Source organism: Fusarium oxysporum, chromosome 3 (assembly GCF_000149955.1).
Source record: "Fusarium oxysporum f. sp. lycopersici 4287 chromosome 3, whole genome shotgun sequence".
Lineage (NCBI taxonomy): Eukaryota > Fungi > Ascomycota > Sordariomycetes > Hypocreales > Nectriaceae > Fusarium > Fusarium oxysporum.
In genome coordinates, this window is record NC_030988.1 from 3,036,820 (window position 1) to 3,064,373 (window position 27,554).

The 27,554-nt window shown below is 48.9% G+C and overlaps 5 protein-coding genes across 6 annotated transcripts; all 5 read right to left on the bottom strand.

Moving 5' to 3' along the window:
- Positions 1-255: 255 nt before the first annotated feature.
- On the bottom strand, positions 256-7,097 carry FOXG_06625 (uncharacterized protein; the record flags this gene model as incomplete). Its single annotated transcript, XM_018385315.1, has 9 exons — positions 256-366; positions 478-507; positions 740-1,369; positions 1,673-1,807; positions 1,861-3,466; positions 3,517-3,857; positions 4,005-4,550; positions 4,646-4,768; positions 5,301-7,097. 9 exons carry the CDS (start codon positions 7,095-7,097, stop codon positions 256-258), a joined length of 5,319 nt encoding a protein of 1,772 aa, XP_018242609.1.
- Positions 7,098-7,809: 712 nt separating this feature from the next.
- On the bottom strand, positions 7,810-12,750 carry FOXG_19328 (uncharacterized protein). The gene is made up of 7 exons (XM_018399541.1): positions 12,320-12,750; positions 12,226-12,272; positions 11,990-12,160; positions 11,916-11,940; positions 11,315-11,848; positions 9,012-11,263; positions 7,810-8,955 (listed from the first exon to the last, which is right to left on the bottom strand). The coding sequence occupies exons 1-7, from the start codon at positions 12,733-12,735 to the stop codon at positions 7,853-7,855; spliced, it is 4,548 nt and encodes a 1,515-aa protein (XP_018242610.1). The 5' UTR covers positions 12,736-12,750; the 3' UTR covers positions 7,810-7,852.
- Positions 12,751-15,196: 2,446 nt separating this feature from the next.
- Positions 15,197-16,881, bottom strand: FOXG_06628 (uncharacterized protein; the record flags this gene model as incomplete). The annotated part of the gene is made up of 1 exon (XM_018385316.1): positions 15,197-16,881. One exon carries the CDS (start codon positions 16,879-16,881, stop codon positions 15,376-15,378), a length of 1,506 nt encoding a protein of 501 aa, XP_018242611.1. The 3' UTR covers positions 15,197-15,375.
- A 7,381-nt stretch (positions 16,882-24,262) lies between these two features.
- FOXG_19329 (uncharacterized protein) lies at positions 24,263-25,380 on the bottom strand. The gene has a single exon (XM_018399542.1). It carries the CDS (start codon positions 24,943-24,945, stop codon positions 24,349-24,351), a length of 597 nt encoding a protein of 198 aa, XP_018242612.1. The 5' UTR covers positions 24,946-25,380; the 3' UTR covers positions 24,263-24,348.
- Positions 25,381-25,410: 30 nt separating this feature from the next.
- On the bottom strand, positions 25,411-27,430 carry FOXG_06629 (uncharacterized protein). 2 transcript variants are annotated; one of them, XM_018385318.1, is made up of 2 exons: positions 26,364-27,430; positions 25,411-25,625 (listed from the first exon to the last, which is right to left on the bottom strand). In XM_018385318.1, the coding sequence occupies exons 1-2, from the start codon at positions 27,225-27,227 to the stop codon at positions 25,506-25,508; spliced, it is 984 nt and encodes a 327-aa protein (XP_018242614.1). In that variant the 5' UTR covers positions 27,228-27,430; the 3' UTR covers positions 25,411-25,505. The 2 variants fall into 2 exon arrangements, with proteins under 2 accessions (XP_018242614.1, XP_018242613.1); XM_018385317.1 differs by having other exon boundaries at positions 25,498-25,730; positions 26,364-27,338.
- Positions 27,431-27,554: the final 124 nt, after the last annotated feature.

Genomic DNA, 27,554 nt, shown 5'->3' on the forward strand with positions numbered 1-27,554 from the left:
AAGTTGGAGAGGGCGCACAGACCAAATATTCTTGTATTGACCCAAACCCCTAAAGATCCAAAAGGGGAAGGTGCACGGGCCGCAAAAGTTGGTATTGGGCCCATTACCAGTGGTAATTGGTACAGTAGACCTGCACCGTCGTCTACGCATCGGCTTATGGCTCATCGAATAGTACTAAATTGATCTGATAAATCCACAAAACCTAAACTCCATTCACGGACGAAGACGGTGCAAAACCAATGATGACTACTCTTCCTAACCGACACCCAATAACAACAGTTCGTGAACCCTCGGTTGAAGTGGCCGACACACCAGGCCGGAAATCAGGTGGAAGCCATAAAACTTTACGTCCATCAGGTCCACCCACTGTAATCCATGTATTGTCACGGTTGATCCCGAAGCCTAATCTGCCATCCACTTCTCCTTGGACCTCTGTACTACCCAGCTTTGGTTCGCTCTCGATCGAGTGTGACGTACTAATGTCTCGAAACCCAAGTCTGAGACGGCCTGCAGTAGTGACTAAAACCGAATCATCGTCAGTAAAAGATAAGACGTCGGTATATAGGCCCGCATCAAAGGCCTCAATGTTGATGCCCGTCGCAACGTGCCAAATCTTGATGGTGTTATCATATGATCCCGATGCGATGAGCTTGCCATCATTCGAGTAGGCCACGGACCTGACCGATTGCGTATGACCCTCAAGAGTCAGTTCCTCTGCACCCGTCTTCATATTCCATACCTTGACAGTGTTATCATATGATCCTGATGCGATACGCTTGCCGTCATTCGAAAAGGCCACAGAGGCGACCCAATCCCTATGACCCTCAAGGGTCTGTTCCTCTTCACCCGTCGCCACCTTCCATATCTTGATGGTCTTATCAACTGATCCCGATGCGATAAGTGTGCCGTCCTTCGAAAAGGCCACAGAGGTAACCCAATTCGCATGGCCCTCAAAAGTCCATTCCTCTTCACCTATCGCCACATTCCATATCTTGATAGTCTCATCAACTGATCCCGATGCGATGAGCTTGCCATCATTCGAAAAGGCCACAGAGCTGACCGATTGCGTATGACCCTCAAGAGTCAGTTCCTCTTCGCCCGTCGCCATGTTCCATACCTTGACAGTGTTATCATATGATCCCGATGCGATACGCTTGCCGTCATTCGAAAAGGCTACAGAGTTGACTGAACCGCTATGGCCCTCAAAAGTCTGTTCCTCTGCACCCGTCGCCATGTTCCATACCTTGACAGTGTTATCATATGATCCCGATGCGATACGCTTGCCGTCATTCGAAAAGGCTACAGAGTTGACTGAACCGCTATGGCCCTCAAAAGTCTGTTCCTCTGCACCCGTCGCCATGTTCCATACCTTGACAGTGTTATCATATGATCCCGATGCGATACGCTTGCCGTCATTCGAAAAGACTACAGAGTTGACTGAGTTGGTATGACCCTCAAGAGTCAGTTCCTCTGCACCCGTCTCCATATTCCATATCTTGACGGTATTGTCATCTGATCCCGATGCGATATGGCTGCCGTCATTCGAAAAGGCCACAGAGGTAACCTGATCTGTATGACCCTCCAGAGTCTGTAAAACTGCATTCCAGTCCAAGGCCACCTTTGGAAGTAAGGAAATCCACCCAGGAAAATAATGCTTGAATGTCTGTCGTACGATGCTCTGCTTTGGCGCAAACACAACTGCCGAAGAGTAGAGCTGAAGTGGTGCAGTATCAATGATCCAGCGGTAGTTGAGCACGAACCGTTTCGCGTCACGCAAGAAGCCAAGCACTTGGGCACCTTTTTCGGGCTAAAAAAATGTCCGTAAGTAGATACGTAACACGCAGGAGGTGAATGACTTACATCGACTATGCTCTGTAGCCCGTCTACGAATCCGATGCTCTCTGATATCCTTCCAATGAGGCTCAACGCCTCTAGCCAATGGAGGAAATGGAGCTCAAGGAATTCGTGTACTTGGTCCCTATCTCTAATCCTTTCATGACTCTCCTTCAAGTGATAGACCCAATAAAGGCAAGCGTATTGAGCTTCTAACGGCAAGCGCTCGTCGATTTTGCCCTTGTCAATATCCGATCGTGCAACTCCAGGCGTTCGCAGGTCGCACATATCTTTCTTGAGACAGTCGTCATGCATCAGCAGCTGAAAGCACCTGACTACCAACCTCTTGTGTGTCTCCTTTTCGTCAACCCAGAATTGATCTGTTTTGTGCTTATCGCGATTGATCAGGAAGTCCCGAAACGACAGATGAAGTGGCTTAATAGGAGCACTCCGTTCCGACGGGATGTAGAGAACTGAAGGCAGCAGGCCTACCACATGGCGAATTCTTTTTTCGGCAATATCGAGGAGTTTGGCGAGAGATATAGTTGAGAGAGGATCGGCTAGGATCACGATGGCGCCGACGATTTCTTGGAACCGTTTCAAGAGTTCTTCCCCCGAGTCAATTGGGTCATCGAGGAGTTGTTCTAGGACGAAAAGGTACAGTTCATTGAGCTTGGAGATCTGTGTCCCGCCGGTGCGTTCTAGTATCTTCTTCAAATTTTCCTCAGGGTCGCCATGTTTGCCCTTCTGGATTTGTTGGCAAGCAGTTGCGGCGAAGATGAAAAGGGGAACGGCCATCTTGACTAGGTCATGAATTTCTGTCGAAGAAGGCCAGGACTCTGGCAGAGGTTGACCACCTAAGGGGTGTATATTGTAGCCGTTTCGTATTTCTGTCAATTTGGAATTCAAGAACGCTGTGATGTCGTGTTCAACTGTAGGCTCGTCAACCAAGTGGAGAATGAAATCTTTGTAGGGTTCGCGGATTCTCCTAAATTCAACGTACACCGGAATTTCTGGTCGGCTTGTCACGAAGAACTTCAGGTGGACTGATGTTATCTGTTTTACTTGAGGAAGAAGACTAACTATAGCCTGAATGTCTTTTTCCTGGTTACACTCATCGAGAGCATCGATAACGATTACGACAGTCGAGGGATTTTGAGGGCTGCTCGGTATTTTTGTCAAAGGTAGCCGGATCAGTTTCTCAAACTGTTTGCTGACAGCCATTTCGCCAATACAGGGGTCGGTCTCGATCGCATCTTGTATATGAGGCATCAAGAAAGGCAACCGGCGGACAAGCTGGGTAGCAATGGTAGGGAAAAACCGGGCTGCTTTTCCACGATCGCCCTCACCTCTCTTGAAAAAAAAGCTAGCCCCGAGTACTTCTTTTCGGGAGAGCTCATAGGCTATGGTGCGGGATATCGTGGACTTCCCAGTACCTGCCATGCCCTGCAGCCAGTAAATACACTCACTGTCCGGGTCGCCGGCCCACTGGTAGATCTGAGCGAGGAGATCCACTCGGGTTTGAGGATGGCATCGAGCTTCGTGTTCGTTAGCGTGAGAATCATACGCAGCGCCTTCGGCGGTCCTTAGTTTATCAAACACCATCCTCTGATGGATATCCATCAGTAATACGCTAATACGATATCATTAGCACTATGTTGGCTTCCTTATTGAGTGACATACCTGTGGGCTTGCATGATTTGATGGGACTCCTTAGCGTAACTGAGCAGCTCTTTGACCCCCGCCCGATTCTGAAGGCTGCAATTCTTTTCACAGTTATCGGCGGCTTGGCTGAGCTGATCTCCGCTCTCCTGCAGGCTCTCAATATACGATTCCACCTCGTTCATCTTGAACGGAGCGCTGACCGTACGACTCCTGCTTCCCTGGAGGTGGATCGCAAAACCGAGAAACAACAATGACGTGGCGTAGGTCTGGACGATGGACGTCTCCAGAAGGTCCAAAATATCTGCTGGTGGTCGGAGAGCGGGGTCGCGGGCCATGTATATACGCCGGTAGGTATCGCACTGCAAGATCAACGAAGTAACCTTGGCAAGACCGAAGATAATCTGACTTCTTAGTTCACTACTGGCGGTTAAAGTCTATCTCAGTCAGCTCGAGTCACGACACAAGCCATCTCGACATGGCATGCAGCAGACCCCAAAGCGACTCACCACAAGAACGAATCGAACAGCGGCCCATGGTAGAGCAGCATGAACAGGATCAAAGCTGACGGCAACGTCGCCCACGCCCACAAACTTATTCAGAATGTTTACAGTCTTATCGACCAGGCCACGCACGGAATATTCTTTGTCACCGATTGTGACCTTCCATTCACGTTGTTCACTGCTGTGTTGCCGGTCTTGGATGGCTTGCGCCATCCTCTCACTGATATCTTTCGCTAGATCTTCTGTTGAGCTGGACCTGCCATCGGCAGTCGCATTGTCGCCGATTGAGTTCTCGGCGAATGCCTTGACGATAACGACTATATCGCGATCGTATTCCGACTCGCTGAGATGGGCCAACGCTTTGTCCCATAGGTCTGATTTACTTGAGGGTTTCCCTTCAGACTGCGTATCCGCCTCGTTGGCTTCAGTCTGTACGGGGACATTCTGTGATGGGGTGGCCGTTATAGCCGTAGAGTGCACTGCGGTCGAAGAAAGCTGCTGGGATTGAGGTTGCGGCTGTACCTGAGCATCAGCATGATCGGATGGGAAAGACTAGGTACAGGTGTTGTTAGTCAAGTGGATAAGAGGTAAAGAGTCGGTACGATGAAGGCTTCTCCTAGAAAAGCAGCCGAGATGCGTGAACTCACTTGTTCGGCGGGATTCCGCTTCTTACGCGACCGATCACGAGTACTAAAATGGTCACGCAGCCGGGTGAGGCCTTCAACAAGCCTTTGTGGGCTCATCCTTCCGATCCTCAGTCGCTTTTTCAGCTTCAAGAAACAGTTTGGAGAGGCAAATCGTGGGCTGGTCTTCTAGCGAACGGTCGGATTGAAGCTGAGGGGTAAGTACGTGCCGGTCAGAGCTGAAAAGCTGCCTGAACCAGCCTGTCTGTGATTGGTGCTGCCGCGCGCTTATGTACAGCCTCTCATATTACGCCACGCGTACAGCGAGCAAAGGACATGTCCGACTATCATTTTTATCAGTTGGCAACGCAAGCTGCACGGCGTTCGTAAACAATTGACAGGTCTTCGATGTCGTGCTCTGATCAGTACGGCAATAAATAAATGAGTTCATTTACACGGGCCACTAGAACACGCGGGATTACGGGCCTGACTGGCGGGTTAGGCTAACCCATATCAAGCCTAGCGGTACGATGGATTCCAAAGCACAACGCGTCCATCCCTTGCTCTTTACCAGCTGAGAAGGGCCCTGCCACCACTCTACAAAATATGCCTCGTCATAGTGGCCAACAAGAATGGACATTCTTGCCCGAAGCTGGCTTGCCGCTAATGCTTTGCATACCATTGCGAACTGTGGATCTAACGCCAAATGCCGTAGATCTGGATTCTGAAATGGATATGTGCGAGCAGCGTCTACGATCTCTTTGGTGAGACTGTACATTTGGTCATAAAGAATACCCCCACGGCGGAGTCGAGACCTTACAGGCGTCAACGTAGTCATACCGCCAGCATCTCGAAGCATTGACTCATGGTAAAAATTTTGGCCGGACTTGGGAATATTTCCATCATAAAGCTGACCCAGGTGGTGACGGATGCAACAACGCCGCCAGAGGTATGTCTGAGGTTCAGGTGATGAGACGCCATTAGGCATCGGGCAGGTTTCTTTACCCACATCAATGTAAAACCGGTCGCTGCGCATATGTGAGAAATCTAGAATGCGGTGTAGCTTACAGTCGAAGCTGTTCATGACCTCCAGCAGATCGGATGGGGCATCTGGATATTTGAAAAAAAGTTTGGTGCATTTTGCCTCCATGTATAACTCAGGATCGCGAAAGTCTTGATACCCCGGTTGGCATACTGCTGTGAGAACATGGTCCCACAGTTGCTGCATGCCTTGCGGTGGCAGGAAGTAGGACATCCGTAGCTGAGCCTGACGACTAGGGGCCTCGAACAAATGATTCTCTACCTGAGGAGCTCGACAGGTAGCCAATGCGTGACGATAACTTGCGGGCAAGTGCTGGAGTCTATCGACATCATAGACCTGACGGACAGCTGGATAGAAGATATCATCAAACCACCGCGAAAGTTGCTCGTCAGTTAACCGATTGAAGTCGCGGGAGCATGGCAGATGCGGAAAGAACAGGTGAAATGTGATGAAATCGGCGCCTTCAGCCCTCGCGAAGATGAAATGTGGCACGTCTTTCAGTCGCGATGGAATCAACCGGGGCCGCTCTGGATCTGGGTCTAGGCGATCCAAAGTTAGGTGGACGTCTGTGGAGATATTCTGACCATACTGAGGAGCAGAATAAAATCGAATCCCGTGGATTGCTGTTGCAGGAGAAGTCATAAAACCCAAGATACTATCGATGTCGAACGAAACACCCGGAGGAGTCGGTCGTGAATTTTCGGCGTGGAGACAGGCCTGCTTAGGCTTGCCTTCGAATTGTCCAGGCGTATGACCAGAAAATAGCTCTTGCCATTGGGTAGGGCTCAAGCCAGGCGTTTCACTACAAGTTTGCGTTTCGAGGAAATACTGTTTATCGAGTGTATGAGGAACGCTACGAGGGAACAGATTTGCGATCCCATGATGGTTGGACGCTCCCTCAGCTTCTATATGCGCTGCTAGAGATTCTCGATGCTCCTGAGCGCCACAACTGTGTACTCCAACAAGATATTGCTGGATAAACTTCTGTGTGGCGTACTGCAAATCGTTCCAGGTGTTGTCATGAGGGCGACCTGTTTGAATTCCAGCGAAGACATCTGGACTCCTAGGTTCCATCTGATCTTCCTGCTCGTCGGTACTATCGGCGCCGACTATCTCCTCATCATAATAGTCTGGTCCAGTGTCGATTGTGACTAGATTTCCGTCCTCCTGACTAGAGGTGATGAGAAGTTCCCCGGGAGAGATTGTATCATGTCCGGATTCCTCAGTGTCGGCCAACAAATCGTTACCTAGTGCCGTCTGCACATTGTCTGCGGCAGTCTGGTCCACTGTCTGAGACGATTCGGCCTGATAAATTGAGGGCTCAATATATTGTTCTTCTTTTCGTCGCTGCCGAAATCTCTGGGTGCGTTGCGCTTGGAGGCGACGTCGACGCAGTGCAACGGGGTCGTGTTCGTCCACGAATCGGAACTCCATTGTTGTTTTGTGTTGCTTGTGAAATCTGCTGATCTCACATAATAGCGCATTGAGAATTTTGGGCCATAAGAGCGGGCTAACCAGATAAGGAAAATGTAACGCTCACACCAAAAGCTTACTAGTCCAGAATAGGAAAATGTAACGCTCAACGGCATTCTATTCTCCGACGGCCCTCGAGGTCGTTCATTCCAACCCTCGTAATACAACCGCAACGTAGATGTGAGGCGAAAAAAATGTATTTTCAAGTTATCCAAGCACACAGGTACCCAATTAAGCTATACGAGACCAGAATTTTGTGCTGTGGTCTGGAAATTGTAAGCGTTGATCGCCTACTAGATTTTCGAAAACCCGAATTGCACGGGCCAACTTACTGGCGAAACCTAACCAATGATCTTACTGACTTCCATCGACACCCCGGTCAATTTCAACCACATCAAAACCAATCCAACATATTTCAAATTAATCGCAAGGCCTCAATCCGGCTTCAAATAAGCTAATATGTGGGAAAAATACTCGCCTTGTCCTAATGAATTGATGCATACCGGTTTGGGCCATTTTACTCACTGGAATGTCTACGACTCTGCCCCCCCTACTTTTTCTACGGCCTAGCCCCCCGAGCTTCAATAGCGCGGTTTAGATTTGTATGGTGCTTTCTACGACTTAGCCCGGCTGAGTCGTTGCTGACTTGTGGTTAGGTAGCAGCTGCATAGGAGGGAAGCGCAACATATTATCATTCCATCACTTACTATCCAAGCCTAAGGGCTCTTGACCTTGTTGAGCATTAATTGCGACCTCATTTCCTCCCAGAGCGATTCGTAACCCTCCATTTTCGCAACAACACCAATTGTAATATCATCAGCGCTATCAGCGACTCGCGCTCCCGCATCAATCAGTAGTTTCAGTAACTCCAGTGCCAAGTGATCTGAATGTCCAGTGTCGACTCTGTCGGGGTCAGGATAGTCTATCGACCGGCGCAGTGCCTTTAGAGGGAGTGACAGACTCGTCTCTATGTAGTTGTCCCTGACCGCTGAATAATTGGGGTCGGCGCCATAACCAAGCAATATACGGGCAACTTCGATTCCCTCACTGCGGGTGCAGAACTTGAGACAAACATGTAACGGTGTACCTCTGACTGTTGCGTCAAACTTGCTGAAAGCAACTTGGTGAACGTCTGCTCCAGTTTGAAGTAGGGCTGCTACTCTTATCGGATCCTGCTGTTCCACAGCCGCATGCAGTGCTGAGCGACCAAAGTTATCGACACAATGCGGATAGGCACCATGGTCCAGTAACCTCTCTACCAAGTGTGTGTTGCCCCGACTAGCGGCTTCATAGATAAGCGTACGACCTGACCTCGTCTCATAGTTGATAGTATCAGTGTGTCGGAGGACTTGAAGATAGCGGGTTTCCTCATTATCTATGGAATTATCGGGGGAAATGAGGAAACCACGTCGGCAGAAATAATGTGTTGGCTCGGGATAATTGCTCGCATAAGTTCGAAGACAGCGCATGATCTCCCAACTACCTGCAACGTCGCAATACAGCAATGCAAGTTGGAAGCAATCCAACCCATCTTCCGTTACCTGATAAGGGTTGGCTCCAAGCTTGAGCAGGGTATCAATGACTTCAATGGTAGCTGCCCTCTGCACGCAAAACTGCAGGGGCGTTTCCCCTGTCCAATAATCAACTCCGTTAATATCAGCTCCGGCGTGAAGGAAGTAATCAAGTAGAGAAGCCCATTCCTCCAGTAAGAGCGGCTGCGATTGGTAATACGCCATCGCTCGATCTTGCACTCGGGGTGGTGAGGCTGAAGCAAGTCTTTCCGACATGGTACAAAGTTTGTGTATATAGTCAGTCTTGTCTACATCCACATCATTAGTATCTCACATGACTGTAGCCGGGTTCAATCATTCTTACCAATCAAGTGACTAATATTCTCGGGCTTCTTAATGTGTTTCAATAGCTCGGCTGCAAGATCCCAGTTGTTACTCGACAAAGCCAATGACAACGGCGTTTGCCTTGACGACTTTTTTCCATCTTCCCACTGGCAGACAGAATATAAGGAGCTGGGGCTTGAGAGTTTAAGGACAAGCTTCATACAATCGTCTCGTTTTTGCTTCAAGGATTGGGCTTCGTCAGGTGTGAAACCCTTCCAGTCTTCGAAGTAATTCCAATGAGCCATCCAGTGCAACGGTAACTGGCCACTTTTGTTTGGAGATTCTATGCTTAACCCAGCCGTACACAACATTTCGACAACCGTAGCATTAAATGTCCGCAAAGCGAAATGCATGAGAGTGTTTCCATCCGTGTCTTTGATGGATGTTGATGCTCCTCTGGCTATCAATAGCTTGTACAGATCGAGTCCTTTGTCTTCGCCAGAAACGAGCATGAGAACCATGATTGGTGTTTTTTGACATTTGTCTCGAACGTTAATGTCAATATTGTCAACATCCAACAGGAAGTTGATTGACTCTTCGCGTTGGTAGATGCATGCTATGTGTAGAGGTGTTTGCCCATCTCTTTCCGGATCTCCCCTTCTTCGGCCATGATTGACATCAGCCCCAAGCTTGATCAGGGTAGACATACCCTCAACCCAACCTGATAATGCCGCTTCGTAAAGAAGAGCAAGGCCATCAATTCCAGAAGGTTTCACGAGTTTAAGATCAAACACCAGCTTGATGATAGGGAGGTTCTGTGACCTCGTAGCGTGAATCATCAGGTCATCCACAAACTCGAGGAAATCAACACCCGGCTTTCCCCATCCGTATTCACGGTCTGGTCTTGATCTTCTGCCGTAGTCAGCCTTGAGGTCTCGTCCAAAGGGTCCATAGAGAAATGGATCAACCGTGTAATAGCCGCTGTTCCGTTCGCGAGGCTTATTGGTCCTCTCACCAAAGCTCTGCTTCAGGGCGTCGAAGATGGCGGAAAACATTTCGATGTCTGTACCTTTGGAGTAGAATTCGAAAGGGCTTTGGTTTGCCTCATATGTCAAGGCACGAGCTCTTGAAATCGTCAAGTCTTCTAATGAGGAGAGTGAGGTTACGCTTGACGACTTTCCATACTGTCCAAAACGGGTTTTGACCTTTAAAAGCCGCTTGATGATTTCGGTTTGACCCGCGCATATCGCCCAGTGTAGGGGAGTAAGTCCTTTGATGTCGCACCGAAATGGAGCTATGTCATACCGCAACAGCATTTCAATGATATCAGCGTGGCCCTTGAAAGCTGCCCAGAATGTTGGCGTCCATCCTGCAAGATCGGGAACATCAGGACTGGCTCCTGATCTGAGAAGGATTCCAACCATGTTGTTGTGACCCATTGACACAGCCCAGTGCAAAGGTGTCCATCCGTGGGAGTCAGTCTTATTTAGATCTTGCGTCTTAGTGCTCGAAATTCCAGGCTGTGTGTCGTCTAATGTGTTGACAACATACTTGTCAAACCCCCAAAATGCGGCAACGTGGAGAGCAAGTACATTTCTGGGACTAGAGTCGAATACAGATTCGGAGACGGAAGTATCGAGATGAGTTTTGAAGTTCAAAAGTTGCCAAGAGCTTTCCCGAAGGACATCGTCCTCTAGAAACTTCGAAAGCTGGTCGAAGCATTCTCCTTCAACTTCTTGAGCATGGTAGCCATAGAAGCTCGCTGCATAGTGTAAGAAAGGCTGCTTCTGACAACGTTCAATGATCTCTTCGTGGGATGTACAGCGACCCCGGCGCATCCCATTTGTTGACATGTACGAGATACAACTACGAACAATTGTCAGATTGGGGTGTTTGTCCATTCCTTCTGGTCGGGTTTGGAGGAACCCTCGCGCAGTCGAGTGCACGAGCTGCACAATACTTTCTGGCCCTGAAACGACAAGTAGACCAAGGCAGGATGAGATGATTGTTTTAGAAGCTTGAAGATCCTCAGGACCAATTTCGAGCATGCCTTCCTCGATAGCGAGGCCATGCTGCAGTTCAGCTATTCGTAGAGGCTTCTTGACATGACAAATTAAATTCAATGATCGCAAGGCGAGGTCCCTTAGACCAGGGGTTTGCTTGATTATACGGTCAAATGTGCCTAGGTACGCCTCGTCATAATTGGCGGGCAATGAGACCAAGGCTTTTCGTATTTCCTTGATGGTGAGTAGGCTGGTTATATGATCCATGATGAGTCGAGCAAGTAGGAACCTATTAAACCTATCAGTCTCTCGGCATACAATACTTGCGAATTGAACTTACGATCCGGCCGTCTTCTTCTCAATCGCAGACACAAGATCTGACTTTAGTTCTTTTCCAATTAACTCAACATCAACTTCACCGTGCTTCAATCGATGATTAACGTAAAGATCCAAGTCTTGACTTGTGGCGGAAACCTCCACACTTGGCTTCTTCTCAAAATGCTTCCTAATCTTTGGCAGATCGCGAGCTGTTGCGAAAATCCTTACTCCAAGCTCCTGCAATGTCGACAGGATGTTGAAAAACTTCGGAAGATACAGGCACTCGTCAATTCCATCAAGGATTATACAAGTGGTCATTGTTTTAGCAATCGCCGCAAGAACATCGATTAAATCGGTCATCATTAGATCCTGGGGCCTCTTCTCATACAGGGCCAATGCCTCTTTAGGTATGATAGGACAGCCGCGAAGTGCTTGGGCTATCAGGTTGCGGAGGACGTTGCTCAACGACTCTTTGGGTCTGTTGCTGCTGAAGAAGTGTGAGGCGATGGCTGTACCAGGTAAATTACCAGACTTGATATTTTGGAGAACGAGTGCACTGTTATTAGTCAACTTAGTATCATGAAGTCGCCAACTCAGTCATCACCAATGGGTAGAATTCTTACGACAATACTGTTTTCCCAGCACCAGCTACATTTTATTCAGTATGCAGAATGCTAGACAAGGATGAGAAACTCACGTTGTCCATATACCCAAACGACGGGCGTTGAGCCAGTACGCCAAGAACGATAGATATGGCCTGATAGAAACTTTTCCCATGTGGAGGGACAGTAATCCTCCAGGTGAGAGGTTGAAAGCTCACTTGCAGCATCCGACTGATACCAGGCAATGATTTCCTTTGTTTCAGTACCTATGGATATATATCATCGTACCTTATCTCCTAGGTTGGATGTGGAATCTGTGGAAAGGACTTACTGTGCCTGAAGTTTTGCAGTTCTTTGTTCGTGGCGATTGCAATGGTTCTTTATAAACCATTAGCTGATATACATTTACCAGTTGAGTAACCTACAAACTATCGGCTTGCAAGGTAGATGAGAAAATGCCATTGTAGCGATGCAGCATGTTGACTTTGTCCTGCAACTCCGATTCCGACAGCGGCCAAGCCAGAGCGGCTAACTTGGCTTTGATTCCGCCATATGACACTTTTCTCTCCAGCTTTGCTCTTAGTTGTTCTACTTCCTGTTTGCAGTCGTTCAACGCCTTTTCGAGAATCTGGCTATTCTGGCTGTTTATCTTCTTAGACTGAACAAGGTCGTCGATCTGTAAAAGGACTGAGGTGAGCGTCGCAAGCTCCCCAATGTAGGAGGTCAATGATTTAGGCGCTCCTCGAACGCTGGCGATGTAAGTATAGCTGAGCTTGGTCACTTCTATCGCTAGACTTAGGAGGCCCGCGGCGCCGGATGCGATACCGAGGGCTTCGGCCATTTTGCTTCTGCCGTTGTACTCACGGTTGAGTTGAAGTTTTGGCTGCCTCTTGGTGATGAGCAGCTGCGAGGGGTTTTATCTCAGCTGAAAAGGTTGTCTCACTTCCACGGAACCAAAATTGCCGTTGGCGTATTTGAAGACCTCTTACTGGCCACAGTTACACACGTAATCAGCCTCGATAAAAATAGCTAATGGCTTAGGTCTTGTCATAGCGAATGGGCCATGTTATTTCAAACCAGAGCCGAAAAAGATATTGTTTACACTCCCTTTTTTCCCCTGCTTTTTAAAGTAACTGTAACTGTTGTAATTGGCACACCTACTATAATGATTGCTGCGAATATTGCGACGTAATATATATGTTCTAGTCCGTGCACGCTAGACATCCCTCCGATTTCCCCAGAATTGCATCGTAATACATTCTTTTCGTCCGTGTACGCTTTTAGGGTTCGCGGAGTTATGGTGGAACCCAAACTCAAGAATTATCAGCAAACGCATTAAGTTTCAGCCAGCGATAAAATTTGTATGGGAAATTTAGTGCCGCCAGCAAGACATACGCCGCGCGACGAACGTTTGCCGACAATTAGCATTTCGGGCGCCATAATAGCTACAGTAAATTTAAAACATACGACAGCCAATGATTGCCCATTTGGCTCCCCTCACTGCCATGCCGCAATTGTCCTCTCGCACCACTAAGTGACTCGCCGAGCCGCTTTTGAGTTGCTCGCCCGCACTTACCAGTCCGTCACAAGTGCCACCGAACGCCCGATGGCCTTGTGCTTCCATCGCTGCGTAGTAAGCTGCCAGCCATCGAGCCCTATGTGGCCAGTCTGTGCTGAGGGGCTTTTATGGCTGCAGCCGGTCAAGCAAGCCGTTTTGGGGGGGTTAACAGGGTTTCCGTCAAAACCGAAAACGGCCATAAACCAAGGCTATTTTCTCTTTCCTCGGAGAAGGAATAAACCCTGTGACCCCCTTCAGTGGCCATAACACCCACTACACGACAGTCATGCTTTTGGAACGGGCTAAATGGCACTAGAGCAATGCTACAAATTTGAGCGAGATTATCTAAAGCAAGGCCGTTTTTAGCATCTTTTTTTTTTTTTTTTTCCGGAGAAACAACAGGCATCTAGGCCGGGTTGAATTTGATCATCTCCTTATACACCCGCCAAGGGTCACCGGTCGGTTCGTACGCAACTGTCTCGATCGAACTGGAACAGCGCTAGGGGCGGGGTATCGTTATGGGGTTGGTCAAACCGACGATAATAGCGAGCGCTCAACTCAGTGGCAATCTGACTGTCGTGTTGGGCAGAGGAGCTCGTTCCGGAAAATACGAAAAGAATACAGAGTACAATACTAGGAATTCAGAAAGCGCTGGAATTGGGAGGACAGAGGCAGCATTGCTTCCCATGAGAAAAAAGGCGTTGCGGCTGAGCTGAGGGGGTGCATTAGGCACCCCGCGCAACAAACAGACGCGACGAGGCCCAAGCGCATTTGTGGCTTGGTGTTTGTTTCGCATCTTTGTCCCGCCCATGCAACGAAGTGAGTCACCGCGCTAAATGCATGTTTTCATCTTCAGGCTTGCTTCATTTTTAGTTTTTGATTTTCTGTTTCCCAAATGCAATCATATGCTTAGCGCCCCATTAGACCCATTAAAAGGATTGGCTCCATATATCTCAATGCATTAACAAAGCCGATCGCGCTAAGACGGCGATGATTAGGTGGCTGGGGTCAGCTGAATCGTTACATGCAATCTTAACCCATACCTTCATCCTTGGTTGCGGTTAGTCAGGCAAACTTACCCGCCGCTATTTCTACGTAGGGCTGGAAGCAAAGAACCAATCAGGCTCAGAAGAGCCCGCTCTGGGAGCTGCGGCTGTTACATCGTCTTCTATCGTGTGAAAGTGTAATGACCCAATCAAGACGCGTAACGTTCCTTTTCACCAAGTAGGCGATTTTACGGCAAAACGCCGAGGAAATTTGTAGTCGCCTGGGTTGGCACGGACAGAAATCAGACAATGCGGCGCGATTTAGTTCAACCTTTGTACAGTAGGCATTCTATCTCACGTCGGGATAATGGTTGGAATGCGGGTTATATCTGACTCGTTGGACTGGCTGGTTGGTTCTTGCCTATATTATACTTTTCTACATTCCCTGCTAAATATACTACATAATACACTCATAATATGATCTAAATCTGACTGGATTTAAATATATTGGATCCCTCTGAACTAGAAACTTAACTATGTTGGTTAATCTACTTTTAATGTATTATGGCTTAGATTGGTAACCTTACTGCAAATCGGTATTCCCATACTATCCCCTACCCCAAATGGCTGCTTGTCTCTCCTCAATCTAATGTACCGAAATGCACGGTCCATGCAGCCTGGCCAATCACATAACACAATCTCAATCTCGATAACCACATCAAAAAAAAAATCACCAAACTTCAAACTTATCGCAACACTGTAATTTGGATTTATATTAATTCATACTTTGGAAAAATACATACCTGAATGTTGCCTTTTAATACATACTACTTTGGGCTATTTTACTTGCCGGGTTCCTTTACATGTTGCCCCCCTCGTTTTCAATCAATGTTGCCCCCTATGGTTCAATAGCGCCATTTCATTTTGTATGTATTTTTCAATCATGTAGCCCCCAACATGAATGCTGAATGGTTGATAGGCCACGAACGGCGCTGAAGTAGACAAGTAGGCATGAGCCAGCTCTCCCATATTCAAAGTCTTCAGTAGCCATATCGTAACAGAGACGAAGTATAGCGTCGCCAAGAGGATCCTCATGTGCGACCTCTTGATCACGAGTACTTGGATTTGTACTTGACTTCTCGTCCAAAACCTCATCTTCTTCAGCAAGCGAATCGAATCCCTCTCCGTCCTCTTCATCATCTGTACAATCATAATCACTCTCGTCTTCGGATTCGCTAAGATCGTCCTCGTCGTGATGTGGCGATGTAGCACCCTGGGCCGCCAATGGTTGCAGGCCCCATACTGGGTCGTACCAGAGCTGTTCCAGCATTTCTCGTTGACGCTGAGACAGTTCTTGTCCTAGTATCGACCGTGCCATTGACGGGGATAGGCCCAAGACTCGAAACCAGAAGCAAGCACAACGCTTGAACTCGTTTCTATACTGACGCTCGGAGGTCGGCCTCATGACGAGCTCGAAAGGCGCCTTGTAGGGACGATCGGGAAACCTGCCTCGAAGCCACCTCCGCACGCTGACATCCGTGTACCTCACCGTCTCTTCACATCGATCAAATAGACGATCAAGAGCCGCTACAATCGAGACAAGCTTACATTCGTTCTTGACTGAACTGTATAACTCCTGGCCGTTGTGAACCCCGAGCCAGAGAGGTTGACTGTGTATCAAAGGTAGTTCCGAGAGTGTAACTAGTATATCACGGCGTCCTTGGCCAAGGGTCTCATCCCAACGGGTGCGGCGCATCCAGTTTGTCAACAACTCTTTTTTCGGTACGCCCTCACTTGCAAGAGGGACGCTCGGTTGCTTTGCCAGAAGTTCAGGCTCTTCTAGGAGCATTTCCTGGGCAAAGTTCTTGATCGAGTCAGGCGCTGCTTGTAGAAACAGGCGGCTTGCTGAAGTCCCCTTCTGCATCTGTCGATCGCTTGTATGCACAACCCAGGATCGGAGAATGTCATTCGCTTTCCAGCTCTGGAAGGTCAGGTTGTCTTCGATATGATCCCGAAGCCATTGCTTTCCTCTTGCACCTGTTCTGGCGATTTCATTTCTATGCGACTTCTTCAGATGCCGCGACTGCACTTCATAACTTCCGGATCGTACATTGCAGTATTTACAAATGGAACCGCTCTGTAACGCCAGATATGGGTGTAGCGTAGACCCATCAGGGCATGGAGGGAGGGTGTCGGGGTCAACAAGGCGCAGAGACTGAACAAGGGAGTTGATATTACGGCGCTCTGACTTGGGAACGCCGTGTTTCTCCCCAAGATGGCGTCCAACGCGATCATCATTAGTCTTCAAAGCATACCCACAGCGCTTGCAGATGATGACTAAATGTGAAAAGTCATAATGCAGATCCAGGGTTTCTAGTCTTTGCAACTGCCTCGTTGTGATTCTGTGCGTAACCGGAGAAGCCCCTGAAGGTTGAGAAGACATGATCTGGAATGTTGAGGTAGGAAAACTATGCCAAGAGAAAGAAAGGATTATGGCAGACGTTACTCTGCAACACACGCTTGCGAACATTCATCGATCCCTACTAGGGTGGCACAGACCACTGCGATGGGAACGGGCCCCGTTACGCGTTTGTGTAAACATGACCGATTTAGGAACGGGGCCCGTTCCCGATGTCAAAGAGGGGGTAGAGATCTTCGGGCTCTGATTGGTGCAAAACCGGGAACGGGCCCCGTTCCCGACAAGAATACTTGAGTAGAATGTCCAACGCGGTCTAACAGACCTCATCGCCAGATTGTTGTGAGAAATCTGAAGCACGATAGGAGAGAATTTAGAAAAGTCTTTAACCTAAAGGAATAACGTACACGATAAGAGAGTGGCACAAACAAGCGAGTGGCACAGCATACTGTGCAGCTAGAAACAACTTACCCTATACGAATTTACTTCTTAAATAAAATAGCTAAAAATTTAGAAAATTTATTTCTAAAGATAGTATAGCTAGCTTAGTGAAGAGATATTTTTATAGAACTTTTAATTATTTTATTTTATATAGAAAACCTTAAAATACAGTGTATTTTACAGTGTATTTATACTTTAAGGTTTATAGCTATAAAAAATTCTTTTAAAATTCTAAAAAAATTAATTTACCTTATTTTAGAACATATATATAAGTTATTAAAATCTTAGCTATTTTAAGCCTAATTTGAATGTTTAAGAATTATTTAAAAACCTGCCTTTAAGGTGAAAAGTGGGGTGTGCCACTCGCTTGTCTGTGCCACTCGCTTGTCTGTGCCACTCGCTTGTCTGTGCCACTCGATTGTCTGTGCCACTCGCTTATTGTATACGTTAGTTAATCTGGAAGATAAAAGGTGGCGGCACGGATGACTCGGACTTACAATTATCCGAGTGATAGGATTTACTTAGTAATGTGATTATAGTGTTAGTTGACTTAAATAAGGCTAACGTACATGATAAGCGAGTGCCACAGACAAAGCGAGTGCAACACTTGAAATTTCTTAGTGTTTTCACCTTAAGCTAACATAAATCTCTAAAATCAAAGAAAAATGTCCATTTGTTCAAAACTTGGAAATAAGCGTTATGATACAAGAAATATCTACTACATATTTTCTTAGACTTTTAAAAAGGCTATTTATAATCTTATTAAAGAAAATCTTATTCACACTGTGGATTCGGGGTTCTTCTAACCTTTCATGCCGTATCAATTTTTTTAAAAATGTATGAGAAATACTATGATATAGCTCTACCCTTTAAATGATTCAATTATACTTCTTAGCCAGATAATAATTAAATAACCTATCTTTAGAAAACTTGAGGTTTACTCTTTTAGCAGCACAGTATAAGTGTTGCACTCGCTTGTCTGTGGCACTCGCTTATCATGTACGTTAACTAAATGGTTTAATAAATAAATAAATAATAGCTCCTCGATAAACCGAACCTACCATCATAATCTCAAGGTCAAATTTCATACCTATGCATTTTTTCACGTCTTTCCTATCATCATTGAGGCATATACTGAATTTCGTCGGTTCCCCCAGATTTAGATTGTCGGTTACCCCATGTCATGCTAGCGCCTTTTCATTTCCCACCAAAAAAAGTTTGTCGGTTACCAAGCGACGCGGGGCATAGTTGTCAGTGTTCCAAGAGACATAGACCACCAACACCCTGAAGCCTAGTCCTCTAAGATTTTCAGACTCGAGTATATCAGCATGTACGACCTTGTCGTAGTTGGTCATGGCATTGCCGGCCTCGCCGCCGCAGTATCTGTCAAACATTACGTGTATTCGGTTCATTGATGTGAATTGGTGTATTCATCTTGTGTTCTGTTGAAATCTACCCCTTAGAGGTTTTACCATTTCGGCTGTAATCTTAAAGTATCCCTGCTTGCACGTGAGACCCCAGCACCTGTTCAACACACCCCCCCAGACTGGCCATCGTGGCTCAGTCTGTGCAGTCCGTATTCCTATTGTCAGGTTGGCCATCCTTCCGATCCCTTATTCGGCTCATCCATCAAGCTGTTCCTCTGCTCTGACAAAGTCCTCCGCAGTGAGCTCCTTGAACCTTCTCTCTTGAATCTTATCGTTAATATCCACTAGGCCAACCTGCATGACGAACTTCTGGAACTGCTGAGCGGGTAATGCCTTCGTGAGGCCGTCCGCAATCATCTCGGTGGTGGGAGTATGCCGGACCGAGATCCGGTTAGCGAGTGCTTCCTGGCGTAGCCAGTGGTTATGGATGTCGACGTGTCGAAGTTTGGTCTGCAGGAGCGCCACGTCGGAATTAATAAGCCGAATGGTCTGCGCGTTATCGCACTGAATGATGATGCTTCTGTTGTCAAGGGTCACGCCGAGCTCGGTGATTAATCTGGAGATGAACATGGACTCCTTCGCAGCCTGCGCAAGTGCCAGCAACTCCGCCTCTGTTGTAGAGGTAGTCACGGTGTCCTGCTTGTTGGCGCGCCATCCAATAGTCCCTCCAAATAGCTTCATCACGTAGGCTTGCGAGCTCTTCCGATCGATTGTGTTGTCGGCAAAGGAAGCGTCACTGTACACATCAAAAGTGTCTGTTCCGCCGAGTTGTAGTGCAAGTGCCCTGGTGTTTTGCAGATACCGGAATAGGTGGTCCAAGGCCTCATGGTGATCATCGCTCGGGTTCATGTTGAATCGACAAAGTCGAGAAACAGCAAAGGCAATATCGGGTCGAGTGATTACTGCCAGGTAGAGCACTGATCCGGTCTTGCGTTGATACTGCTGTATTGACGCTGTTGATGCGCGCTCTTCGTTCGGAAGAAGTTCTTTCGTGGTCATTGGAGTGAGGGAAGGCTTTCCCCCTTGAATCCTAAAATGACTAGTGATCTTATCCACGAATGACGATTGCGACAGCCAAATCAGACGTTGGTTTCGGTCGCGAATAATCTCAATTCCAAGAAACCACTGTAGCATATCTCCTCCAGAGAGTTGGTACTTTTCTCGAAGCTTGCCTATCGTCCATTCGACCGATCTTTGATTGGTCTTCTCGTAGGCAACAATGAGGTCGTCCACATAGAAGAATATCAATATTCCTCCTTTCGAGAGACAGCATGGCTCGTGAGGTACAGACTTGAACCCAATGTTCGTAAGGGTGGTGGTTAGTTCCTTTTGCCAAAGTAATGGTGACTGGCGCAAGCCGTATAGTGCTTTCTGAAGTTTGAGGATCAGGCCAGGCTTCCGGTAGCCTCCGGGCATCCGCATATAGACGTCCTGTTTCAGTTCAGCATTGACAAAGGCGTTGACGACATCATACTGGAGAAGTTCTAAATCAAAGCGAGCAGCTATAGCCATGAGTGTTCGGAAAGATCTGCCGGCAAGTGTGGATGCATAGGTATCCTCGTGTGTCGACTTGGCCTGTTGATCGCCTCGTACAACGAGCCGGGCCTTGCACTTGGTGAACCATCCGTGCTTGTCGAACTTGTATACATAAACCCACATGCAGTCCAGGAGTTCCTTGCCTGCGGCTTCTTCTCTCTGAACCTCACGCCAGGAGCGCATTTCTTTATGGCTTTCAAGATGAGTCTTTTCTGCCTCGCGGAATAGGTCACCTAGTGGATGGTTCTTGAGGTCTTTATGCCTTTTTGGCAATATTGGCATGTCTCGCCGGTGTATTCGGCGTTGGCCGTCACCTAAATCTGTCAGCTTTGCAGATTGTGTTTTGCGATTGGGAGAATCCATCAGCTTAGTAGATTCCCCTCGACTTCCCGTAAACTGAGGTTCTCCGCTATCAGGGTGGCAGCTGGCCGAGCTCGCCTGCTTCTCGAGCTTCCGCTTACTCACCACCTTGCCATTCCAGGTCCCTTTCACAGATGCGAGTCGACCGGCATTAAATGCGGCCTCCCAGTAACTGCTCGGAGTTGAAATGACTCGAGGGGCTCCATTTGCGCCGTCTCGTCCCGGGGAAGTGCCAGCGCTAGGTGGGACATGCACCATCTTGGCAGCTCGTAACTGAGGGGGGTTTTCCCCCTCCTTCCTCACGGGAGGTTCTCTGATAGTAGCGACCAGAAGGGCAGCAGGCCGTAGAGGGCAAGTCTCCGGGGTCAGGTAGGGAGTGAATCGAGCGGTCGTGTAGGGGTGATCAGTCCCGTCAGGCTCTTCTCGATTGCGATCTCCTACGACTAGTGTCCTGCCAGTCTCACCCTGCGTAATCGTGAGATCACGTTCAAACCCTCTATGTGGATAACTTGCAGCCTCCCGCTCAAACGCTAGTCCTTCAGGCAAGGCGCTTAATTCCTCGTCTTCTTCTTGGGTAGAAGCATCCAGATTGATGCTAGATCCCTGTGGGACCTCTGCATCAGTGAGATGCTGAATAAGTTCTTCCTCGTTTAGTTCTTTTAAATCATCCTTGAGGTGTTGGACATCCCCAGAGAACGTCTCCTTCTCGTTGAAGATCACGTCTCTAGTGGAGATGACCTTGTTGGTCAACGGATTCCAGACCCTGTAGATGTTTGTCGAGTTATACCCGACCAGGTATCCTATCCACCCTCGGGGATTGAGTCGTTGTCGCCGATTCTTCTTTTTCAAAGCATCGGTCGTCATCGCAAAGGCTTTACAGCCATACACGCGTAGGTGTGTTTGATCGGGCTTACGCTCCGTGACAACCACGCCGTCCCTAAAGGCAAAGTAAGTGTAGAAACGCTCATATGGCGTCTTCCAATTGTAGATATACTTGGGTGTCCTATTGTATAGGTATACGGCAGCGCGCCAGATCTCAACCCAAAGGAACGAAGGCAGCTTTGCTCCAGCTCTCATTGCACGAGCTTTCTCCTTGATCACACCCCCCGAGCGCTCTGCGCCGCCATTTTGACTTTGGGCATATGGCGCGGAGGGCTCTAGGCGCATCCCGTTTTTGATACTGAGGAAGTCACTTACCTGGTGACTATCCGGGATCTCGTTATCACACTCGATGACTTCGGGCCTACACTGGAGTTGTCGCTCTAGTGTTCTGAGTAGATGCTCAAGTGCACCGATAAGCGTTGGTGCAGTTCGATCGGGAAGATAATAGTCCCAGATATAGCCAGAGTAACGGTCGGTGACCAGCATAGCTGAAGTGTAGCCTGGATCCCCACTCATGTCGTGGAAATCAATAGCGAGTCGGATTCCAGCCTTCTCGGGTGGAACTCGTCTTTGTCGACGGACTTGGCGCTTCACCTTCGCCATTCCACAAGCATCACACTCAACCGTGGAGATCCCTCTGATCTTCACCCCCCGACATTGGCCCACGAGGTGCTTGAGTGCTTCAGGCCCTGGGTGTCCAAGTCGAAGGTGCCAAAAGGTTTCGTCTCCACTGCGAGGAGGGCGTTTAGTCCACGAATCATACTGTTTCCGTTTGGCTAGGAATGCCGCTGCCGTTGTTGATTTGTCGATATACTCCAGTACGTACTGGTCGAAATGATCCGTCAATGTGCAGAGGATTGAATCATCTTTCCTGCGGATTTGGTTGTTATTCCCTTTGGTATCCCAGTAGTAGCCCCTTTTCCGCAACTGGCGGTATGACACAATATTGCATGCAAAGTTTACGCAATGAGCTACATCTCGCAATCTGAGAAGAGAGGGTCCTTGAGGTCCTTGAACGCGAATATCCACGTTCCCGTACCCGTGAATGGCCACTGGTGACTCCCCTGCGTAGACGAAGTCTCCAGACGGTGCCGGTCGGTAGTTGAGGAACCTGCACACTTCATTGAAGATATGGATTGTCGATCCAGAGTCAAGGATGGCAGAATGTCTGAGAGGGTAGGGGGCACAGTTGAAGGCTGCGATAAAGTTATGCGTCACTAGGTAGGTTGCCTTGACGTGTGCCATACCCCGCCCAAGTCACTCGTCCTGAGTGGTTCTGTCTCTACTTTTGGACAATCGTTTGACTTCCTCCACCAAACCAGTATCGTTCTTGAGACGGTCATTTATTAATCGTTGTATCGCTTGGTTGGGCTCCCATCCTTCGGCTTTCTGGGCTGGGAATAAGTACCAGCAGCCTTTCCAGTCATGGAAACCTAAACATCCTCGACAAGTAGGGCCATCCGGGTTCGGATTGACGGTCGTCTCTGCTCGTTTTCGTTTTGTTGATACTCCTCTTCCGCCGCCTCGTGCTCTACGCCCACGGCCTTGGCCTCGCGTATCTCGATGTGCATAGGATGTTTCGTCCGTCGCCCAATCTGAGGCGTCTCCTTGGACTTCAATAGTGTCATTATCGCGGTCTGTGATTGCAGGTCTGTCGTTCCTGGATGCAGCGCCGTATGTGGCTGCGAATGCGCCTCTCTTGATTCCTGACGGCCTTCCGCTAGCGTTGGCCATTTTGGCTTCGTATCGAATGTCGGCAGCGACCTCTCGATAGTTGAGGGAATTATTGAGGATTTGAGGACGTCGGTGTTGTCGGAAAGTAGATGCCCAGCTGGGGAGAACATGGTACATTGCTCGGTTCAGGTCTTCCGCCCAGCATTGCGCGTCGAGGGCATCAGGGACTTTCTTGCTGATCGCTTCGGCCATCGTCGTCTCCCACTCCGTGACCCACTCGTTGAGTTTGTTGATCTTCGGGGCTGTATGTACGGCTTTGTGGTACTTGTCGCGCGCTTCGGGTCGAAGGCGTTCGTTGTATACCACTCCAGATCTTCGTAGCTCCTGATACCACTTGTCTAATCGGTCTCCCGTGACGCAGGATGTTTTCTGATACGTGGCCGAGACCGTCTTGAGGACAAACTCGACCAGCTTCTGCTCCTGTTTCTTCGTCTCTCTATACGCCGTTTCTTTCAGAGAGTAGATCCTGATATCATGCTCGTATTCCGCTCTTCCTTCAGACGTCAACTCTCCGATTCGCCGGGGCGGTACGTAATCTGAGCCGGGCGTCATTGTGCCACTATCGGGATCGTCCGGATCTGCTTGTCTGGGGTAGTCTCGGATTTCTGGAAGTTCTGGTCGCTGAGGCCATCGGATGCGATCGGTCGGATCAATATACTGCCACAGGTCGTAGGCGTGCGCCAGTTTCTTGAATTCGTTGGACCAGGAGTCCCAATCCTCCGGAGACGCGTAGCTAATGATCCTCTCGGCGTGTTTGGCCGACATGGTGATAGAATGAACCGAAGGTCGTATGCATTTGGGTGCGCGGGTCGCTGAGATGCAATTGAGACTCTTAATTGTCAGACATTACGTGTATTCGGTTCATTGATGTGAATTGGTGTATTCATCTTGTGTTCTGTTGAAATCTACCCCTTAGAGGTTTTACCATTTCGGCTGTAATCTTAAAGTATCCCTGCTTGCACGTGAGACCCCAGCACCTGTTCAACACTTATTGGATAAAAGTGGGTCTGTTGAGTAGAGCGACTTTTTCTGATTTTAATGATGTATATTATGTAATCATAGAAGTAGAAGTACTGATGTTATTACTTAGTTCCCCTAGTGGGAATAAAGAGGTCTATACCGGTAATATCGAGAACCAGTCCGGCTGAACATGTTCATTTTCGTCTGTCCGGGCCTGAGGCGACGCAATTCCGATTGCATCTGGCACCGCAAGGTTCCGCCAGTAGTCTGCCATATTCTTTAGGCTGAGCCCAGACCTTGCATCTTCGCTGGAGATTTCTTTTTCTTGTTGTTGGCAATCGCATAAACGCCGCCAAGTTCTTTCTAAGAAACCCTTTGCCAAGTAGAGATCCGACTCGGAAGAAGTATCGGCGTCGTTGATGCCCATCTCGCTTTCAGCATCCGAGACATCCGACTTAGAGCTGAGGTCTGTTTCGAAAGCGTCTTCTGATTGATACTCGACGTCAGACAGCAATCCATCGCCAGCGTCCTCTTCTTCGACAGCTACGTTTCCATCTTGCCGTATCCCATCCCAGTCGCTTTTAGCTGCGTCGTGTGCAACTAGGTTAGGAGAGGCACTTCTATCAGGCAAGCCTGATATGCTTTCTCCCTCTGAGGAGCCCGATATGGTAGAGTTGTGCAACTTTAAATTCAGAATTCCACATATGTCATCTTCTCTGGTAGAGTGGCGCTGATCACCACGTGGTCCCATCACGGGTGATCTCAATACCCCCTCTGCTAACGGGCTGGGCGAAATTGAGTCCACCTCGAATGTTCTGTTTGGCCCAATGCTAGTGAGTGATGTCTCAGTTCCATATGGCCAACTAGCGACGTTCACGAGTACTTCAGGATAGTTTGTGGACTGTTGGTGGCGTTGCGGCGAGGATGAAGGTGACAAAGCATCTACTGGTTATGGAGCATAGCTTGAAATCGAATATGTCCATGCACCAAGGGGTTCCGAAGCTGCCGTCTAGCGCGTTTAGCAATGGCATCTTGCCTTGCTTTTGCCTCTACTGTATCGTACTTTCGAGGTCGCCCGCGCTTCCTGGGTGCCTCGGACATAGTAACCAAAACGCGGTATGACGGTGATTGACTTAACCCGTCTTGAGGTTCCTACAGATTAAGATTATACTATAAAAGACATAACACGTGCACAGATCTAATGCAGGTAGCCCAGCGACGTGCACGGACCAAGTTCGGCACTTTTTGTTGTATTTCGTCGAATTACCGCCACGACTGCGTACAGTAGGAGCCTGATTCGCATGTCCTGTTTTATTTCCTTCTAATAAAATTTTGTTCTCTAAATATCCCGCCATCCCTGGCCCAAAATCTCCCTACGATCGCTTGTTTTAGCATATCCACGATCTTCATATGGCCTCCGCCTGCCGCCGCCTGGAGCGCTGTTCGGCCACCATACTCCGCCGGCGCCGCATTGACGTCCGCGTTCGCCACGAGTAGCTTAGCTACTATCTCGAAGTGGCCGCCCCCTGCCGCCGCCTGGAGCGCCGTTCGGCCATACACCGCCGCCCCCTCTGCATTGACGTCTGCGTTTGCCGCGAGCAGTTTGTCTACTATCTCGACGTGGCCGCTGCCTGCTGCCGCCTGGAGCGCCGTTCGGCCATCGTCCGTCGCCGGCGCTGCATTGACTTCCGCGTTCGCTGCGAGCAGCTTGTCCACTATCTCAACGTGGCCGCCCCCTGCCGCCGCCTGAAGCGCCGCTCGGCCACTATGCTTCGCCGGCGCTGCATTGACGTCCGCGTTCGCTGCGAGCAGCTTGTCCACTATCTCAACGTGGCCGCCCCCTGCCGCCGCCTGGAGCGCCGTTCGGGCATTCGCCGCCGGCGCTGCATTGACTTCCGCGTTCGCTGCGAGCAGCTTGTCCACTATCTCAACGTGGCCGCCCCCTGCCGCCGCCTGGAGCGCCGTTTGGCCACCATACTTTACCGCCCCCACTGCATTGACGTCCGCATTCGCCGCCAGCAGCTTGTTCACTATCTCAACGTGGCCGCCCCCTGCCGCCGCCTGGAGCGCTGTTTGGCCACCATACTTTACCGCCCCCTCTGCGTTGACGTCCGCATTCGCCACGAGCAGCTTGGCCACTGTGTCGACGTGGCCGCCCTCTGCCGCCGCCTGGAGCGCCGTTCGACCAGCTGGCAGTCCGTCGTTCTCCCTCGTGTTCACGTTTGCCCCAACTGTCAACAGCGTCTCAACTGCTGTAGAAAACCCGTTCCGAGCTGCAGCATGCCAGAGTGTGTTTCTGAACTCCCTTGCGGCAGCACCCTGTTCTTTACCTAGGATATTTCTCCCCAGGCATGAACTAACCCACTTCTCTAGCAAGTAAACGACCGGTTTGTCGGTCAATTTATCAATGAGCCGGGAACGGATACGAACGACTCCTGCATCTTGATGGCAGCCGTCTATGTGATGTGTGAGATACTGCAAGGCATATTTTGCCAGTGGCCATTCGTCCAGGTATTGGGCATAGCGTTCGAAGTGCTCCGAAGTCCAAAATCCGACATGCGGCAGCGCCGCCACTGGAGTGGCATTTGCGGCACAAAGCATGAGATACCGGATACAAGTCATAGATATGCAAATGTGGGCATCTCTGTCGCACATCTGGAACTTGGAGTGCGCCACATCTCCGTTGGAATCGAGGAAGAACTCGCGGACAGTTTGGTGCATAACTTGAACTGTCCCATTCCCTACAGGTTGGTTAGTTTGAGGGCTGAGGAGTTGGGGTATGTTTATGCCAGTACCATGACGTCCCTTGATTTCTAAGAAGTTGCCTCCGCAGGAAACGATACGTTGCTCGGATGGAATACGTTTCCGAAAAGAATCATTGGACGGAGTGAATTGTGTGTCAGGATTGTTCGGAATGCCAAGAGCATGGAGGAGTTCGTCCACTGCAAGAGGACGTTTCGCGAAGAGGACGAATCGGAAAATTTTTACATCACCAACGAGATCTGACTTGCCCTCCAGCATTTTCTCGAGCATGTGTTTGTAGAAGTCTTCCAGCTGGGTTGGAAGCTGTTTGAGGAGTCCAAAGATCTCTTCCTCAGAAAAGCCGTCCCCGTAAGACTTCACCAATTGCTCTCCAACTAGTTTTACCCATAGGAATACCCCTTGAGCATTTTCAATGATGTATTCCGCTGCTTGAGCAAGGATATGGGTAAGATTGAGACCATCTAAAAAGGAATGAGCGAAGCTAGAAATATCTCGCTTTGTCTCGTCTTGCAACCTTATGAAATTAAGACGCGACGGGCTTATGCGGAGATCCAGCTCTCCCACCGGCCGACTTGCAACGAATACCTTCGCAATGCA

Bases quoted from the DNA above. Each gene is read 5' to 3' on its own strand.
- FOXG_19328 (XM_018399541.1), bottom strand. From the start codon at position 12,735: ATGGCCGAAGCCCTCGGTATCGCATCCGGCGCCGCGGGCCTCCTAAGT. The intron at 11,941-11,989 runs GTGAGTTTCTCA...AATAAAATGTAG, and splicing joins CGTTTGGGTATATGGACAAC to CTGGTGCTGGGAAAACAGTA. The intron at 8,956-9,011 runs GTAAGAATGATT...ATGTGGATGTAG, and splicing joins GAATATTAGTCACTTGATTG to ACAAGACTGACTATATACAC.
- FOXG_19329 (XM_018399542.1), bottom strand. From the start codon at position 24,945: ATGGGACCACGTGGTGATCAGCGCCACTCTACCAGAGAAGATGACATA.
- FOXG_06629 (XM_018385317.1), bottom strand. From the start codon at position 27,227: ATGCTCGAGAAAATGCTGGAGGGCAAGTCAGATCTCGTTGGTGATGTA. The intron at 25,731-26,363 runs GCGGCGGCAGAG...ACGGCGCTCCAG, and splicing joins CTGGTCGAACGGCGCTCCAG to GCGGCGGCAGGGGGCGGCCA.